This window comes from Megalobrama amblycephala, linkage group LG20 (genome assembly GCF_018812025.1).
Source record: "Megalobrama amblycephala isolate DHTTF-2021 linkage group LG20, ASM1881202v1, whole genome shotgun sequence".
Taxonomy (NCBI): domain Eukaryota; kingdom Metazoa; phylum Chordata; class Actinopteri; order Cypriniformes; family Xenocyprididae; genus Megalobrama; species Megalobrama amblycephala.
This window is the reverse complement of record NC_063063.1, coordinates 15,959,715-15,973,752: the sequence shown is the minus strand read 5'-3', so window position 1 is coordinate 15,973,752 and position 14,038 is coordinate 15,959,715. Positions and strand designations below refer to the sequence as shown.

Genomic DNA, 14,038 nt, shown 5'->3' with positions numbered 1-14,038 from the left:
GATAAAGCGTTTCTAAGGATATTGATTGTAAGAAGGCAGCTGTCTGACTTAAGAACAGGAACATGGTTTGTGTAACATTAGCAACACATTATTAGTTTGATAACATAGTCAAGCAAAACACTAATCATATTAATTACCGTTATGTGTCCAACGTTGTAAAAAGTGATACCATTGTGCAGCATTTACCTCAGCAAGTTGACCGAGTGGATCTCCTCTGAGCTCGTGCGAGTGAGTGGAGGCGGGGCTAATTATCATTTTCATAGATCCGTGTATATTAAATGAGGCAAGGGTGTAGAGTTATGTTAAAGATATTTTAAGGCATTAAGACTTTTTTTTAACAGGAAAAAACATTTAAATTTTGGTGATCAAAGATAAGTTTTAAGGGTTAGAATTATTGACTACAGGGGGACTTTAAAACATCTGCACCTTTCAATCTAATCTGCAGAGCTGTTTAGTGTAGAGGCTATCAACATTGTACCCTTTAGAGCAATGTGTATGTTCTGCTCTCGTTTCATTTCATTTTCAGAAACGCACAAACACTGGCTTTTGAAAGTTGTTGTTTTTTTCTGTCTCTAGTTGTTTTAGGTTGTTTACATCTCATAATATACTCCCTATCTTTACAAATGTGTGGGTGTGTGGTTGATTGGCATGTGTATAGTCCAATCAGAGATGATATAATGAGGGCCAATTTTGTATCTCAGAGCTAAGTGTGTATATTTAAAGGATTAGTTCACTTTCACATAAAATTTTCCTGATAATTTACTCACCCCCATGTCATCCAAGATGTCCATGTCCTTCTTTCTTCAGTCGAAAAGAAATTAAGGTTTTTGATGAAAACATTCCAGGATTATTCTCCTTTATAGTGGACTTCAATGGACTCCAAACGATTGAAGGTCAAAATTACAGTTTCGGTGCAGCTTCAACTGGCTTTAAACAATACCAGACGAGGAATAAGGGTCTTATCTAGCGAAATGATCAGTCATTTTCGAAAAAAAAAATGTAAATATATATGCTTTATATTAACAAATGATCGCCTTCCAAGTGGTTCCGCCAAAACCGCACTTTCGTATTCTTTGTAAAGCTTACGCTGTATGTCCTACGCTTTCCCTATTCTACTTACGGAAAAAATGGAACTGGTGCTGCGTTCATTCCGTAAGTAGAATAGGAAGGCATAGGACATACAGCGTAAGTTTTTTTGAAGAATACGAAAGTGCGATCTTGGCGGAACACTTGGAAGGTGATCATTTGTTTATATAAAGCATATACATTTACTTTTTTTTTTTTAAATGGCTGATCGTTTCGCTAGATAAGACCCTTATTCCTCGTCTGGTATTGTTTAAAGCCATTTGAAGCCGCACTGAAACTATAATTTTGACCTTCAACAGTGGAGTCCATGAAGAAAGAAGGACATGGACATCTTGGATGACATGGGGGCGAGTAAATTATCAGGAAAATTTTATTTGAACGTGAACTAATCCTTTAACTACACTTTGTATTAACAACTATTCAGTAATGCTGTTTCAAGTGTCACAAAACTTATTGATTAATTTCAAGATGGACATCACTGAAATTAATGATAACTTAGTTCAGTTAGTAAGTCACATGCAGTATGTTACGGATTCACTAACCACAAATTCATTCAGTTCAGACTGAACTCATTAGTTTGTGAGGTTTTGAGTGATTCATTTAAAATAACTGATTAAAGGATTAGTTCACTTTCTAATTAAAATTTCCTGATAATTTACTCACCCCCATGTCATCCAAGATGTTCATGTCCTTCTTTCTTCAGTCGAAAAGAAATTAAGGTTTTTGATGAAAACATTCCAGGATTTTTCTCCATATAGTGGACTTCAATGGAGCCCAAACGGTTGAAGGTCAAAATTACAGTTTCAGTGCGGCTTCAAAACGTTCTACACGATCCCAGATGAGAAATAAGGGTCTTATCTAGAGAAACCATTGCTCATTTTCTAAAAACAATTAAAAAATGTATTCATTTTAACCATAAATGCTCATCTTGAACTAGCTCTCTTCTTCTTCTTCTTTATTTGAATTCCAGCAGTGTAGACTAATTGTTATATAATCGTTATATATTGTATATGACAGTTTAGTTCAAACTTTGACCTGTGGAGGGCAGTAATACACTTAGCAGTGTCTACACTGTCGTAATTTAAATAGGGAAGAAGAAGAGAGCTAGTTCAAGATGAGCATTTATGGTTAAAATGTATAAAAATTTTAAAAAAAATATTTAGAAAATGAGCAATGGTTTCTCTAGATAAGACCCTTATTCCTCGTCTGGGATCATGTAGAACGTTTTGAAGCTGCAACAAAACTGTAATTTTGACCTTGACATAAACATCTTGGATAACATGGGGGTGAGTAAATTATCAGGAAATTTTTATTTGAAAGTGAACTAATCCTTTAATAAGAGTCATTTTCTAGTGAATCGGCTTATAAGTTATTTGTCAAGGAATCGGATCACATTTCACATTGTTTTTCCGTGCATCATTTGAGAAGATCTTAAAAGAAATACAGTATGTTTACTTGCCATTTATTTATATATGTAAATATGATCAGATTCAGCAGTTGTGGTGTAGATTGATTGATCCAGATTCCACTTTATTTATTACCTGCATTTAATTATGTGTGAGGACTGAAGTGTTCAAGAAAAAAATTAATTAATTATCAGATGATTGCATCTAATTGTCAGTAATAACTCTGGACTGATGAAATTGACTCACTTCCTAGACTCATGCCTCCTTCTGTTTGTTTCCACCACTCTCACTCGCTCTCCCATCTGTTCTGCTTTAGCCACATGTTGAGTGTTGTTCTGGAGCTTGATCCCATGTCATAAAACAGACACTTTTCTTCTCCTCTCTGTCTTGTCTCTTCTCTTTTTTTTTTTTTTTTGAGTTTTTTTGAGTTTTTTTTTTTTTTTTGAGGTTTTTTTTTTTTCCTCTCATTTTTTATCTCTGGCACATAACTGGAAGATGGTTTTATGTTGGAAATGCGAGGGAGAAAAGGAGCAAAAGAAAGAAAAAAGCTGCAGCTGTATTTGACAGCATCGTTAAAGCGGTTCGGTAATGAATCTCTGAATGCCGTCATTCTTTAGCTATAGCTCGTTCTCTGAGAGCCGAGGTGTGAAATATCTGAAATGGCTGAGAACTTCATTGCCTTCTGTCCATCCATCTGCTGTAAAGTGTCCTTGCTCCTTTGAAACTCACAGCAATGCCGCCGTATTCCCAGCAGGATACTCGTAATACTCGTAATAATCTAATCAAATGAAAGATGACAGTATGATTGGTCTTGGTTTTGATTCAGTTCTCTTCTTCTTTTTTTTTTTTTTCTTCTTTTTCCCTACTGGCGATGCTATAACAAACAACACTGCCAAAGAGGGTTGTAGTGAAATAGTGATGGTAATCAATTCAAAAGCAGCTTTATTTGTCAGTAGGAGGTAGTAATCTAAAGCAGACCTCTAAAGCTCCATGATTTATACTATAGGATTCAAGCAGATGCTTGGAGTATCAAGGCTGGAATGATTAGCCAAAACGAGTAGCTACACAAAATCAGTCAAGTGACTACTGTTTGTCTTCCTGTTTGTGTGCATTTTTGTGGATTTTATATGTACAACTCTTTCTCGTTGCAGAGTTTGTTGTCCGTTCATGATACTGTGGCCAGGAAGAGTTACGATCCAGAACTTCCTCCTTTGCCAGATGACATTGATGATGAAGAAGACTCTGTCAAGATCATTCGACTGGTCAAGAATAAAGAGCCTTTGGTGAGAGAACTTCCTTCTCTCACACACTTACAAACACATGTAAATTTCCACATACTGTCAAAGCCAGACACATGTGGGCTGCCATAATTCAAGCACACGTAGTGGAAAACACTCTTATGAACATGAAGCACATAAATACATGCGCATTCGCGTGATAGTGTTAGTGATGTGTTTGGCTCACGCTCACTGTTCACCCTTATCCTCTAGTTCCTGAGTGACCACATATCCTCTGCCTAAACATGACACAGGCCACATTCCATATTACCTTACAGACCCTATCACCAGCTCTGTGTCCAGTGGTCTCTCTTGCGGTGTGTAGATGTATGTGTTTGTTCCACTTTCCCTTACGTGTCGTTCACAGCTCTGTCTAAGCCAGATTTCTGTCCAGCGTTTGCTCTTCCATTTCATCTAATTTCTCAGTGAGTTGTCAGAATCAGGACCTCTGTTTAGTTGTATTGTCATCAGTTACCCAAACCTGTTTGGCTTAAGGCTGTACTGTACATGAAAGTGACAATGAATGAGCACTGACATCTGTTTGCATTTTTGGGTTTTGAGAATCCCAGAATGACACATTAGATCTTCTTGTATTTAGCTGAGCAGTTGTTGGGTGGTTTTACAATGTATTTGATTTCTTTTACTACATAAGTATACTGGACAAAAGTGCTAGTGGGGAGATAATTTATTGAAGGTTGTACTATAGCCTAACTGGACAGATGTTGACTTTCTAAATCCTTAGCCTAAGGTCTGTCTGCCTGCCTGGCAGACCTTGTCTAATTTTTTACCCAGTTTATACTGAAGTGTGACACATGAAGGCTAAATAGTATTTGAGTGCATCTAAATAGACTGCATGGTCACATTGTAATTGCTTGTTGTATTCACAATATATACACTACCGTTCAAAAGTTTGGGGTCAAAAAATATTTTTTAATTATTTTTTTGGAAAGAAATTAATTCTACTTTATTGCAAGGATGCATTAAATTGTTCAAAATTGATGGTAAAAACTTTTATAATGTTACAATACTTTTTGATTTCAAATAAATTAGAGGTCTGCACGGGCTTTAAACTGAATCCCGAGCCCGGCCCGTACCAGAGATCGTTTGACCCAACCCAAACCCGACTGGTACTGTTTAACTTTGTGTAGCCTATAATTTTGTGCTATCCCCTGGCTCACCTGTTATCCAGCAAACAAGTCGAGGAGTGACTGTGACTGACGAATATGTTCCCTATTTTTTGGTAGAATTTGACCGCTATTCCTGCATCATTTGGCACTAATTTCCCTCAGTAATTGTTTGCCTTATCGCACTCATAGCTAAAGGTTTGAGTGCCATCTGCTGCTCTTGTGCGCTCTTTCGGCCACAACACAGCAGACGCAAACCTTAACTACATGTAGTTTCTCTTAGTTACAAACCCGACCCAAACCCGAAGATATTCATGAAACATTAACTCGAACCTGACCTGAAACCCGCAAGTTCGTTGGGACCCGTCGGGATCGGGTCAGGTAGCAGACCTCTAAAATAAATGCTGCTCTTTTTAACTTTATCAAAGAATTCTGAAAAAATCCATCTTTATTTTTTAAGCAGCACAACTGTTTTCAACATTGAAAGTAATAAGACATATTCTTAACTTTCTTAAGCACTAATTTAAAAATAATTAAAATAGAAACGGTTATTTTAAATTGACTAATTTTCAAAATATTAACGTTTATTTATTTTATTAAATAAATGCAGATTTTCTGAGCATAAGAGACTTTTTTAGAAACATTAGTACATTCATTTTGTGTGATAGATAATGGGCAATAAATGCACCTTTTATGTTTAGTTCAATTGTTAACACAATAATACATTACTTATGGCCCTACAGAATTATTTGCTTTATAAATCCTGAAATTGGGTGTATAAGTGTGTTCCAGAATTTATATTTAACAGCTGTACATCAGCATTCGATCTTATAGTGAAATTGTGCAGTGAATGCATGTCATTTTCTCCTAAGTGAAATGAAATGCAAAATAAATCTCTTCTTTCCTCTAAATAAACATAGTCTGACCTGTAGCCCAAGTCCTCAGCAATTTTAGATGCTGGCTGCCCTCAGAACAATCTCAGTTTACATTTTATATGTAGAAAAACCTGTTTTTCAGACAAAAAGTCTTTGCACTATGAATTTCTATATGCAATTGTTTTTGATTTGAACCTGAAATTTTATATATCGGTTTCAGACAGCAAATGCATTCATTATGACAAAAGGACTGCAAAGTTTAACTTTAATTTGCCCCCTTTTTTCTCTGGCGTGTGGTAGTTAGCAGGCTTTTGCCTCAGATGATGATTCATCTGTTTGTATAATTGTGATTAGTTGAATGGGTAGGATTCGGTAGCTCTGATTAATTGCTATCATTTTTCAGACCATGACATCATGCAGTATTTTAGTGAGGGGAGTAATGAGAAGAAAGTGGAAGGGGGGGTGGTTGGGTTCAAGTCCTTGGACTTTGGGGGGGGGTGGGACCCAAATCCTCTGTTTGGTAACTTTAACCTGCTGATTTATTAGCAGCAATGGCAGGATGCTGAAATAATTGGGCTTGGATCAGCGTACATGGCAGCAGCAAAAGTGAGCTCAGTGGTGGATTTTATTGAAAGAATGTGTTGTTTTGGATAAGGTTACTGAAAGGTCTATAGGAAGGCGAAAGAGTGTGTGTATGGGTGTGTGTTTGTTGGATGGATAAAGTGTGTATGTTATATCCAGATTTTCAGACTGAATAATAGGAGGATAGTAGACAGAACAGACATTTGCCAACAAGATGATTTGGCTGTAGATTGTGTGTGCACTCATTTCATCTCACGACTTGTGTTGGTTGGCGAGCATCTCCACATCTAGGTGCTTATTGCACATTTAAGTTGGAGCATGCCCAACAAAATCTTTGATCCCAAACTATACATTTTGTTTTGTGATGTAGTAGTCTTCTTTAATCTCTGTGTCACTCATCCTGAGGGTTATATTAATCTGCCCCCTCACCTTTTTCAAAATGATAACTTCCTCTTGCTACTTTAAAATCTTAATACGAATTTTCAATACTTTATACTCATTCTCGCTGGTCCCGTTCACTGCCGTTATAAAGCTTGGATGCGTCAGGATATTTATTAATATAACTCTGATTGTGTTCATCAGAAAGAAGAAAGTCATGTACACCTAGGATGGCTTGAGTGTGAGAATTTTGGGTAATTTTCATTTTAAAGGGGTGGTTGATTATGATTTCACTTTTTTAACTTTAGTTAGTGTGTAATGTTGCTGTTAGAGCATGAACAACATCTGCAAAGTTAAGATGCTCAAAGTTCAAAGCAAGATATTTTCTTTTAAAGAATTCTCTGTTTAAGGACTACAACAAACGGCTGGTAGGGACTACAACAAGCTTCTTCCCGGGTTAGTGACATCACTAACCCTAAAATTTACATAAACCCTGCCCCAGAGAACATGCAACAATACAGCAACAGTGCAATACAGTACGTGACACAAATGTAATAGCATGTCATAAAAGCAAGATGACAACATGACATGGTGTAACTGTAATTAAACTAAACTATACCTGTTCTATCTTCATGCAGCATATTCTCTGGCTCTGTAGGATCTTACAACAGTTCCCACATGAGCGATTTATAGATTATCATGACAGAATATGCTAATCAATGACTTTAAGTTAATGCCACATCAGCTACATATATTCATCAACTAACCATTCAGGAATGTCCTGTTGCATTCTACATGTTGTCACTTCTTCTTGAGTCTCTCCATCATTGTCCGACTCTGGTTTGAACATAAAAGGCTGAACAGTTTTTGACATTTTTCAGTGAGTCTTCGTGAGGTAATCGGAGCTGCTAACACGAGCTCTTGAAACTCCACCCTCTTCTTGGGAGCAGCAGCTCATTTGCATTTAAAAGGACACACAAAAACTGAGCGTTTTTGCTCACCCTCAAAAAGTGACAAATTTAACATGCTATAAAATGCTATACATGCTATAATATGAAACTTCACATACACACTCTTGGGGCATCAGAGACTTATTTTACATCTTGTAAAAGTGGCATTATATGACCCCTTTAAAGTGAAGTAATCTTTTAATTACAGCAGCAGAAATTAGATGACCTTTTTTCATTGAGATGATCAGCAAGTCATCCACAAGAATTGCCATACAACTTGTTTTTTTTTTTTTTAGAATTTTTCAAGAACTTCACTTAGGAAAGTTCTTAGGAACTTCTTAACTTCTTAGATTTTCCTTCAGTTCATTTCCAGTGGAAGGCTGGTCAGTGTTTTGTGGCAGTTCAAGTTTTGTAAGGCATATGACCGAAGCTTGTGTGATTCTCCTTGGATAGTTTCAGGACCCCAGGACAATGTCAATGAAGCATGCAGAATGTTCTAGAACACTTGTTTCTTTTGGCTTATTGCTATTGACTGTCCGTGGCAGTGAAATCCATACAATGGTAAACGACCAAAACTCAAAGATTGCGCAGCCAAAACAGGACTTGCTACTTTGGAAAAAAATATTTTTGAATGTCTGTGCTTAGATTTGTCATGTTGAGCCTTGGAACACAAGCGCAGCCAGCAGACATTCTGTACTATAAAAGTTCACATTGTTCTCATTTCCTCTGTGATCTCTCATTGGTTGACACAAGGCTTCATTAATGTTTCCTCTCAAGTGCCTTATTAGAAATGATTTTGTATATTTTGACATCTGTTTAGTTGTTGAATATTTCAAAATAGTGATTCTTGATATCAGTAGGGTTTATATGTGTGGTATGGGAACTGTAAATAAAATAATAGGGGGGGGGGAAGTGGACTGCCCTGGATTTATACAGGAAGACAAATTACCAAATATATCTATGGTATCTATTTCTACCTTAATCTGAATTTAGCTCTTGCTTCTGAAGTTTTTCATCTGTTCTTCCTTTTCTTTTGAAGCAAACAGAAGATTATAAGGTCATCTGTTTGGGTTAGCAGTGAAAAACTGAGCACTAAGGTAATGTCACTTTCTAGAAATAATGGAGGCACAAATTAGATTAGGGTGAGAGATGGGAGCACACATGTTAACACTTTTGAGATACATCTGTGTACACAGGAGAAATGCATCATGGCCCTGATGGTTCAGAGTGGAAGAGAAAGTTCTCTCCAGTGAGACATTGAGGACAGAGACTGACATGCACCATCAGAGGGTTATGTTGACCTGAGAGCTAAGTGTCACTCATCTCCTGCGTTACCTGAGATCAGTGATAGACTGAAAAATTGGCCAGGCAAATTTTCCGTTCTGTAATCTTCAGCCATTTTTTTGTGTTCAGTGTTTATTTATTTATCAGTAAATTAATAAAAAAATTAAACGCATATTATATATATTATTTAAAAAAAACACATTTTAAATGCAGATTTATTAGGGACTTTGTCATTGGATCGTTATGTAAGTGTAGGGTTAAGGCCTGTCTCCTTACCTTTTGCTGTTCTTCTAATCTTTCATTCCTTCCTCTGCATAGTGTGCTCTGATTTTCCCAAGTGTCCATGTTTCTGTCTATATCCTCTTACAGGAGGTGCTTGAGCGCACACTGTGCTCTTTGTACGGTGAGGTCTGCTTGTCTTGAGAAGGCATTTCCTCATGTAGGTGAAGGAACAAGATCTGACTTCTGAAAGTGATGTTTCCTTAGTGGGGTAATTACAGTGAACACAGGCAACACTTACAGTAAAAGGCAGCCTATGGACGATCTGGTGTGTGAAACCCCCCCAACACACACACACACACACACACACACACACACACACACAGATTTAAGTCTTTGATACTTATGAATAAACATCCAAGTTTTCGGCCTAAGGACCAGTGATCACAAAATAAAGCAAGAATAGTTGAGTTGTTGCGCTCGGTAGCCTCTGCCCACTGATGAATTATATTATTATAGTCCAATGAAGTTGGTTGTGATTAGCTGCAGTTTTTAGTGCAGTATTTTGGTTTCAGTCTGGACGGAAAAATCACTTGATGCTGGAAACCTGCTCAGGAGTGTGTTTTCTCATAGGATATAAAATGACCATGTCTAGCGTTCAGGGTCATACTGCAGGAGACATTTAAGATGGTATCCAGCGTTTTATCCCAGGCCTCAACTTCCCTCTTCCGCTCATTCCCTCTTTACCTCCACACATTCCCATTTACCTTCCTGTCATTCTTATTTCTTTCTATGCATTTCAGGCCTGTCCTGTTTTCAGCACAAATGCTGGCATTCCTCAGCCTTATTACCTTAATGAGACCCAATTTTCCTTTTTCAACATAATACCTGTTAATGATAGAACTGTAATGCAGCAGGGTTAAAGCAACATTTTGAGTGTTTACTGAGCAGGTCATTGAAGGGTTAGTAAAACAGTCTATATAGAAGGAGTGGAACATCACACACTTAATGTTTGTTTTGAGTCTCACTATGTATTTGTGTGTGTGTTTATAATTGGAAGTTTAATAACCCCGTTTAACGCGTATCTTCTGCCTACTGGTTTACTCGCAGGTGGCATAAATCAGCAGTGATAATTGTGGCTAATTGTGTTTTAATGACCTCGCTGTTGCTCTTTTTGCCGTCTTTTCCTCCCCAGCTTTCTCCACTGCCAAATCTGCAGCAAACACAGCCATGTGGTTCTCGGTAATTTATGTTCATTTGAGCAGTGACTTGAAGAGTGTGTGTATCGTTGTTTATGTTTTCACGCCATTTTAAGTGACTTTGTGTCAAACACTCGCTCTGTCTCTGCACAGGCCTTTGTATTTGTTTTTTCAGGTCTGCCTTGATGGCTAGAGCTTAGGTTCTGCTGAAATGATCTGAACTTCAGACTTTGTAATGACATTTGAAAAAGTTATGTTATGATGTCAGAGTGTGTTCGAGAAAGCTTATTATATTCGTATGCACCAAGGAGGTCTATAATACTTTATCCATTAGTTTCCCATTAACCTTCAATGACCATTGCTGGCACTGGTCTCCCCATAAGTTAACAACCTGCAATTTCACTACATATATAATATATACACTTCCATTTAAAAGTGTGGATTAATCAAACGTGACAGGAAAGACACTTCATGTTGGACCAGTGTGTTGTGATTGGTCAACCACTTTGAGTGTTTCAGAAAAGTAACACCCCTTACTCTAATCGCAAGTTTCAGTGCTCTACTAATGCTGCAAGCTGGCCTCACAATTTAATGTTGATAATTTATTATACGAGCAAGAAAGGAATTTTCCCGTATATCCACATGAATGCAAATGTGACATTGATTTTATGCAACATTTCAACAAACACAAAGGTAGTATTAAGTGACATACATTTTAAACACAGTATTGTCAATATTGTATTTTGCAAAATAATAAAGGATAAAAGGAAAGCCAAGAGCAGAACCGCTTTGTGTTGCGTCACCAAGCAACACAAAGCGGTGTTTCACTAATGAACTAATTTGTGGCTTTAAATTAATCGGGAAAGTCAATGATTAATGACTCATTCATAAATATAGCCACTTGCTTAGTTACTGAATGAATGAATAACTTGATAACTCATTAAGACAGTCACTTGCTGCCACTTACTAGTGGTTTTAGTTTAATATTTATAAGTATCACCTTTTTTTTTACCATCATTTATGGTTTTATTTATTATATTAATAATTTATTAAATTTTATGGAATTTTAAGAATATGACATAAAACATGACATACATTTAACAGGGTTGGAACATTTTTGAATACATAAAGGTAAAAAATGCACTTGTAAATCAATTTAAGGGGACAAATATTGTCCCTAATAAAGGTGTGACTGCAGTCTAAGTGGAAGAGAGGGGGTATACAGAAGGATTTTAAAGAGGAACTATTATGCCCATTTTGTACAAGATGTAATATAAATCTCGGGTGTGCCCAGAATGTGTCTGAAAGGTGATAAAAGAGGATCTTTTCGTCGACTGAGAAACCAAAGACTGTTACTGAGTTTTTTAAATGAGCGCATGCATAAGAACAACCCCCCCCTCCTTTCGAGGGAACGCCTCCCAAAACTCGTGCACGAGTATTGGAACATGAGTGTTTACCACCGGCATTCGCTGTGTCGTGTTAGTGGATTCATTATGTCGGACTCACCGCAGGTAACTCATAATCTGCAGTTGTTACTCCTGTCTCCTGACAAAAACATTGCATGCAGCGCCTGTGGAGTGTGGAAAGTTACTGGAGCGCGCAGCCGCGCACGTCTCTCACAAGGAACGTCATGGCAGTGATTGACAAGCCAGAGAGCCAATCTGCGCACGTCTCTCACAAGGAATGTCACGGCAGTGATTGACAAGCCAGAGGGCCAATCGTTTACGTGATGATCGCGTAAACGATTGGCTGATGTTTTTAAGGCCCTACCTCGTGCACAGATGATGTATATTAATTTTATTCCTTTCAGTGCACCTAATAAATAGTCTTTTATCAGTTAGTAAAGACAGTTTCAAGTAATATTGCAAAAATGTATAAAACAAAACATCCTCTTTAGCACCTTGAAGTTTCAGCTCAAAATACCCCAAAGATAACTTATTATACCATGTTGTAAATGTGGAAGTGGAAGGAAAAACATGCTGTTTTTGTGCTTGTATCTTTAAATGCAAATGAGCTGCTGCTCCCCACCCGGCTTTCCAGAAGAGGACGGAGCCTACAGCTTGTGCCTCGGATGCTCTGCCAAAAACCAAATCATCTGTTTGGTTTTGATTATCTCTACTGCGGTCAAACTCGCATTACATTGCAGTTCTGTATGTGTTTTAAAGCCATATCAGTCTAAACTTCTGATATATAGTATTCTGAGCACACACATCCAAAGCATGCACACAGAAAGATGCATGTCAGACCACGCATCCCGTGAGTATTAAACTCTTTCATGTGTTATTGCACTTAAACTGCCAAATATATGCGATAATAAATCGCATGTGCATATTAGATTTGTGTATTAAAGTGAAGCAGCATAATATACAGTACCTACTGCTATATATGCTGTTAATGAATCAAACAACAAAAGAAAAAGAAAATCACTCACTGCTCTTGATTGAATAAGTTTAGAAGTTGCTGTAATAAGAATATTTTTTTTTACTTGAATGCTGCTGTTAAATGCTCTGGTGAGGAGATAAACATGGCAGACTGTGTACAGCTCACTCAGAGAGGGGTCTATGCTAATAGGACAGAGTCTGTCAGCAGTCATGGGCGGGGCCTAAGCATTTGTGACGTCACAAAAGCTACATTCTGCAAATGGCTTGTTCTGAGACACTGCGTATGATTTAATGGGGATTAAAAAAAGAGGAGTGGATGGATTTTTTTTAACCATTGGTTGTGTACACACACTGTAGACACTTATTTTCAAACTAGTGATCGACCGATGTATCTGTTTACCGCTATTTTTCCCGATATTTAAGCATTTTTCCATAATCGGGTATCGGTTTTGTAATATCGGATTCGCCGATTTACGGCGCCATCTTGTGGCCGTTTTGAGATTTCCGCCATTGCAGCCCGGGCGTCTGAGGAGATCAGTCAACAACAACTCAGTGCACAGGTAAAGTATATGTTCTACTTGGTTTGCTTTAATTAATCAACTTTATTTAACATAACAGACATGCACAAATGAGATCTGAGACATAAATTCCTGATATAGTTAATTTATGCAGCTTGTTTCTAAACAATTGAGACGAACTCATTGAGTCACGTAGTGTAATTCGTCATGTCCTGCCCCAATAAAGACGTAACTTTACATGAATTAAATAAAACAGACATGAATGAGTGCATGTTGAAAATAAAAGCGCTGAATTTAATTCTCTATCTGTTGTATTTGCTCACCAGTAGTCTAGAAGAAAAAGTTCGTTCATATTGCTTAGCAACTGACGGATGATCAGGAGGCTTAAGCACGGCCACTGAATGAAACTTTTGACAAGATTATCTTGTTTAAACACCCTAGATTATATTATCATTTACTACATAACAATTATTTCGCTAATACACATATAAATATAGCCTACCGCTTTGTGGAAATTAATTATTTATTATCTCCATGCGCAATCGCGGTTGATTAAGTTATAGTCAAACAGCACTTTGTCAGTTGGCATTTCATGATTTAACGTTATATTAAATTTGTTAAGTGCACATTAATTTTTGGACTCAGACCCCTCTATTTATTTGTGTATAAATATAAAGTTTTTTTTTTTTGTATGCAAGGAGGGAGTGATTGTTATAAATAAAATGGTTTGTTCAGCTCATTTGTGTTGTAATAATTGTC

At 37.2% G+C, this 14,038-nt stretch overlaps 1 protein-coding gene across 6 annotated transcripts in view; it reads left to right on the top strand.

Moving 5' to 3' along the window:
- mpp7a (MAGUK p55 scaffold protein 7a) overlaps positions 1–14,038 on the top strand; it is a 141,656-nt gene that overhangs the window by 74,449 nt on the left and 53,169 nt on the right. For all 6 annotated transcript variants that reach the window (XM_048171693.1, XM_048171689.1, XM_048171692.1 and 3 more), the window contains one exon: positions 3,644–3,775. In XM_048171693.1, the coding sequence (XP_048027650.1) occupies positions 3,644–3,775 (132 nt within the window). The remainder of the gene's footprint in view (positions 1–3,643; positions 3,776–14,038) is intronic.